Source organism: Myotis nattereri (assembly GCF_964212035.1).
Source record: "Myotis nattereri genome assembly, chromosome: 1".
Taxonomy (NCBI): Eukaryota; Metazoa; Chordata; class Mammalia; order Chiroptera; family Vespertilionidae; genus Myotis; species Myotis nattereri.
Window position 1 is genome coordinate 147,751,529 of NC_138075.1, and position 6,000 is coordinate 147,757,528.

General features: G+C 41.0%; 1 protein-coding gene and 1 long non-coding RNA gene across 3 annotated transcripts in view; one reads left to right on the forward strand and one right to left on the reverse strand.

The window, feature by feature from the left end:
• Window positions 1–4,165, reverse strand: part of CFI (complement factor I) — a 39,587-nt gene extending 35,422 nt beyond the window's left edge. The window contains exon 1 of one of the 2 annotated variants that reach the window (XM_081110466.1): window positions 4,087–4,165. In XM_081110466.1, the coding sequence (XP_080966592.1) occupies window positions 4,087–4,143 (57 nt within the window). In that variant the 5' untranslated portion in view covers window positions 4,144–4,165. The remainder of the gene's footprint in view (window positions 1–4,086) is intronic. The other variant, XM_081110467.1, reaches the window with a different exon arrangement.
• LOC308532845 lies at window positions 3,080–4,727 on the forward strand. The gene is made up of 3 exons (XR_013997009.1): window positions 3,080–3,263; window positions 3,504–3,570; window positions 3,686–4,727. It is a non-coding gene; the product is annotated as an uncharacterized lncRNA (long non-coding RNA).
• The last annotated feature ends 1,273 nt before the right edge of the window (window positions 4,728–6,000 follow it).

The following is a 6,000-nucleotide window of genomic DNA, read 5'->3' on the forward strand; positions in this document are numbered from 1 at the left end:
TATTGGTTTCAGGTTGAATCATTTAATTGCCAGTGATCAATGACCCAGCTTTCTCTTGCCCGGCCAAGAATAGAATACTATGTGTTTCATTGAATGCTTCATAATATTTTGTTGAAGACTGGACATTTTTAATATTATAATGTAGTTACTCTTGAAATCAGATTCTTCTCAGGGTTTGCTTTTCTTGCTTATTGCAGACTATAGCTGTTTGTTTAGTGACTTTTCTTAAGTTTTTGTGAACTTTGTTTTTTGTGTGTTGTCTTTGAAGTCTCTGTTCCTTTATCTTGTATTCAGTTAGTGTTTAGACAAAGATTTCCTTGATCATAAGAAGCCAGAGAGAAAGAGAGTGAGTGAGAAATAGAGAAAGGGAGAGAGTAGAGAATAAAAGAGAAAGGAAGAAAGGAAAAAAGGAAGGAAGGAAGGGCATGTGTGTTGCTTTCTAAAGTCCTGAATATATACGGGTGCTGTTGAAAGTCCTAATTTCCTATGGATACTCTTCCCCTACCTTTTCCTCCAAAGCTTTAGCATCCTATTGTGTGTCTCAACTGTGGTATTTTGTCCCAGATGGCTGTGGTTGTTTTCTTGCCATACAATGCTTTTGAGGAATGCCTGCTGCCTTTCCTCCTCTGAATGAGGTCTGACTTAGGTAAAATAAAGACAAATACATTGTGTTAGGCTTTCAAGCAGCCCCAAGGCAGGTTAGAACAGACAAACAATTATTTTAAAATAAAGTCTGCTCTGCTCCTTCTAGAGCTGGGGACTAGAGTTCCACACTGGGAATGCGGATTGCCATCCTCAAGACAGCCACTGAGCTGGGGACACGGTGGGGCAAGGGCAAGTAGAAATGCCACAAAGCTTTCCTACCATTTTAAAGTTTCCTTTCCTGTCATCCAGAGTTCACTTAGGTGCCACTGACCTTTGACTGATAGCCAGAGTTCTAAGTTAGTTCTGACAGTCGGCTTGATTTTTTCTGTCTTTTTATGGAAGGACAAGTGCCCGCATTTGCCTACCCTGCCATTTTGGCTGACCTCCTTCTCGGCACAGAATGTAGCCTCCTGGCCATATTCTATTCCCAGCATCTTGTTACTCAGCTGAACATTACTCTAGTCCTTCCTTTCTGAAATGCTACCCATTTATACAAAGATTTATGATCAACTTTAAGAGTAAAAGAGACATTTAAGATCTCAGGGTGGGATTATACCACAGCACAGTGCCACCCCAGTAGACAACTATGTTGAACGGAGCACTTGGCTTCCCTGTTCTTTAAGATCCCTTGGTTATTCCTACAGCAGTCTCTCCCTCTGTGCTCTGGAGTTTGTCACCGTTCTCTCCTGCGTCTCTTTACCTCTTTGCCTGAGTAGGTTCAGTAACTTCTTATTTCACTATTCAGGACAATGCAAGTCTATCCCACTCCCAGCCACCTCTGCCATTAACATATCCATGGCCAAATCAGTTCATCAGAATGCTTTGATATAAAACGGGAGAGGAGATCTTTATTACCTAGAAGGAAATCTGCTCCCAGCTTTCAAAATAACAAAGATTTCTTGCAGCTGTATATATTTTGTTTTATTTGAAAATTTAGATACATTTTAAAACTTCTTTGAACACATTTATATTGTCCCTATGGTAACCTCCATTTAAAAGTAGTTACTTCCCAGATTCCATTTTCTTTTATAAACTAACTAGAGGCCCGGTGCATGAAATTTGTGCATGGGGGGCGGGGGTGTCCCTCAGCCCAGCCTGCACCCTCTCCAATCTGGGATCCCTCTCACAATCCAGGACTGCTGGCTCCTAATTGCTCACCTGCCTGCCTGCCTGATTGCCCCTAACATCTCCCCTGCCAGCCTGATCGGTGCCTAACTGCTCCTCTGCTGGCCCGATTGCCCCTAACTGCCCTCCCCTGCTGGCTTGGTCACCCCTGTCCTCCCCTGCAGACCTGGTCACCCCTAACTGCCCTCCCTTGCCAGCCTGGTTGCCCCTAACTGCCCTCCCCTACAGGGCTGGCCCCCCCCAACTGCCCTCCCTTGCAGGCCTGATTCCCCCCAGCTGCCCTCCCCTGCAGGGCTGGTCTCCCCCAACTGCCCTCCTCTGCTGGCCATCTTGTGTGTTGGAGTGATGGTCAATTTGCATATTACTCTTTTATTAGATAGGATATTTTAAGAAGTTCTGAAAATTTCACAAATATGATAGTAACTCCTCTCAGAATGCTGTTTGTTAAATGAATAAAGACAACTTTATTGTTGGATTATTGTTTAGTGAAAAAAAAAAGAGGCATTTTTTCTTTTTGTAAGTGAAAACTACTATTTTTAGTTTTTTGAAAAATAAAATTCTGTTTTTGTTCCAGGAACTGAAAATATAGCTGAAATGTCTTTTTCATTCCTTCAAAAAACAAATTTTTCTTATTATAAATCAACACACTTTTTGGTATTTAAAAAAGAAAAGTGAAGGATGAGTAAGACAGAATTTCTGAATTCTGAAAATTCATAAATGTATAAAACAGAAAATAAAAGTCACCAGTAATCCCATCACTCAGAGATACCAACTGTTATCTGTTTGATATATACTCTCCTAGAACTTTTAAAATGACATTTATTTAAGCAGCTACATTTGTGTGTGAGTGTGTATACACACAGATACATGTACATATGTGTGTGTATATATTTTATTTAACAAGCAGATTTTAGTAAGGTCTTTTTTTAGTAAATATAGAATGCATTGTTTTAATGGGTACATGGTAGTTCATTTATGGATGTGCAATCATTTGATCAGTCTCTTATAAATGAGTATTTAGTTTATTTTCATTTGTTTTCTGCTATAAACGTTGCATATATATATATATATATATTTATTTTTTTTTTTTTGCATATATATTTTAGAAGTTATAGGAAATTTAAAATATGTAATTCTGATTTCTTAGGTAGTTTTCTTTAAGTATTTGCTTCTATAAATTGTGCCAAGACAAAGACAGTTTTTGGAATCATATTTTAAAATGCTATGATCACAAAAGTAGGCAATCTTCAATAAATATCTAAAATGTCTTAAGATGACCTTCCAACCTGGCTACAATCTGTCATTTCAGCTTTAACTCCCCGAATTGCCTATAAAATCTCCACTCTGATCAAATGGGTTTATTCATCTGGTGATAGAAAAGAGCCTGTACTTTGCTATCTTTCTGCCATAGCACTTGCTGCTTCTGCAGGCTGGGAAGGCTGGAGATCACTTTCTCTTTCTCCCCACGGATCAAATCGAATTCAGAAATACTGGTAAGTCTAGCTCAAATCTCAGTCCATAAACTCTTCCTGACCTCCTAGCAGGAAGGAATTTTTCCTTCCATTGAAGTCCCTTGGCACGTGGTATTTGCACCATTTTGAGGGGCAATAAAAATATACTGTCTTGTAACAATTCCTTGTCTTGTTTTTTTTTATTTTCAAATGTTATTTAAATCTTGTTTCTTACTTTCCCACTGGCATATTTCTATCATCTTGCTACAACTGTACCAAAAGACGACTGAAGGAAGAGATCAGCCTTGCCATTTGTTCAGCACTGTACTTTGCATATAGAAGGAACTTGGTAAATATTTATTTATTTAAATATGTTATTATTGATTTTTTTTTAGAGAGAGAAAAAGGGAGAGAGAGAGAAACATTGATGTGAGAGAGTAACATCAATCTGTTGTCTCCCACAGGAGCCGGACCAGGGATGGAACCCAAAACCTGAGTATGTGTCCCGACAGGGAATCGAACCTGTGACCTTTCCATGCACGGGACGACGCTCAACCAACTGAGCCACACAACCAGGAAAATATTTATTTATTTAATATGATTACTATGAATTACAGATCTATATTACTAAAATTCTCATTCAGTTTAATTTCTATACACAGATAAAAGCATACAAAACAGCAATTTCTTAAAGCTCTTTCAACAAGATAGTAACAAAAATCTCTGTTATTGGCTATATCCTGCCATTGTTGTTAACTGAGCTGTGTAATCTTTGAATCAAAGTGATGTCTCAAGATTTTTATATATTTTTACAATATTTAAAATGTTTTCTTAAAATAGTTTGCATAAACATCGAATCACTTACCTTACAAAAACTTAAGTAGAAGCACAAAAGTAACAGGAGAGCATGGGCAAGCTTCATGGTGGAGACATGCAGGGTCTGCGTCTCTACTGTGGATGCTTCTCTGCCCCAGATAGTTTTTTCAAATTTAATTTTTAACCTCTGAAACAATATTTAAAAAGATCAAGCCTTCTAAAGGGCTTTGTACTTTTGAACTCAAAGAGAATTTGGCTACAGTTCAAATAGTTTACCGTAACTGAAACAAAAAAAAAAGGCCTTTCAGCAAATAGAAGAAGGAGGCGACCAATAGGGACTGCATTTCCTCCAGAGGAAACTGATTTCCCACCTCATTATTGAACAATACCTCTATTCTGTTTCCTAGGGAGGACAGAAACTACACTGCAAGACAACTTTTTGTGCTTGTGGTAAAATAAAATTATAACATGCCCCCTCTAGGTTGAAGACCAGGCGACGGCAAGAAGTAAAAGTGCATCAGATTAAAGGCTATTCGGAATACGTTAAATCCTCCACCAAACAGTTCCTTTAGCACGCATCAAGTCCTATTTTCTGAGCACAACAATAAATACTTTTTAAAATAAGTATTCTTGCCCTGGCACCAACGACAATGCAGGACTCATGTGTGTTTGTAAAATAAATTTGTGACCGCATTTCTGCTGTCACTGTTTGACTTCTCCTGAAGCAGACGTGAGACAGAGCTGTAGGGGTCCGGTGGGGGTTGGGGGTGGGGGGGACGGTTGGGAGGGGTAGGGGGGCGGGAGGAGGAAAGGGGGAGGCCTGTGGGTGCAAGATGCCTGTTAGGAACGATCCAGTGAAAGGAATGGGAGAAGGAGCAGGAATGAGCAGAGAGAGAAGTCGGACTGCAAGGCAGGTTTGTCAAAGCCTTGGCCCGCTTATGGGAGCTCTGGAGTGAGTGTGCCTGTCACAGGGTCCCTGGGTCACAGTGTCCCTGGGTCAGGCAGAAACGCCTGGACCATTAAACCCTGTCTTGTTCAGTCACTCGGTGTAGGTTGTCCAGGAAAGACATGCCTTCGGGTGAGGCAGTTTTCTGTAGCTGAGGCAGACCCTGAAGGAACTGACAGATTCTGTTAGAACAAAGTGTCAGCAAAACCTTCCTTGAAGAAGGGATCTGGGAAAATCCCTTCTTTGGTGTGAGAGATGTTTCCTTGTCTTTCAGAGCTCACCATTTACACCTTTTAGATCTACTTGCCATATATGCACCCAGTGACTCCTTCAAAATGTCAGTGGGTCTCCCTTCTGGAAGGAAAAGTTAGAGGGAGGTGTCCCTGTCATTGATCTTGGGGCTGCAGCTGCTACTCATCTGGTCCATTCTAGATTCCCTTCACCCCGACCTCCGACCTCCCGGCCTCAGTAGCTTACCTGATGGAATAACCTCTCCCAGAAGTGGTCAGTGGTCTGAGGCCCTGGTTATCAGGCCTTTCTAGTTGCCCTTGCCTGCCACAAGAGGCACCCAAGTTGTTCATATGGCCCCATACATACTACATAACAGCTGTCCTTCCTCCGAATGACGGGGGCCAGTAAACTCTGTCAAGATGACGACGCCTCTTCATTCCTGTTGGTCTCTAGACACCAGGAGCCCAATGTGCAATGGGCAGAAGGCTTAGCTTATAATCCAGTGTGATTCTTGCTGTGCCTTTTGGAGAACAAGACCTCTAATCCTGCAGTCTACGGTTGTGGAGACAGAAAGCAAAAAGCCCCCAACTGGTTATTGGGAAGAGAGAATCAAGAAATTATCATGGTAAAGACAGTACAGTGGGGCCTTGACTTACACGTGTCCTGAGTAACGAGTTTTTTGAGATACCAGCTGTCTCTTGGCCGATTTTTTGCATTGAGTTGACAGAGTAATTTGAGTTAACGAGCTCCTTAACAAGCTCCTTAACGAGCTCAGTCTGGGAACGA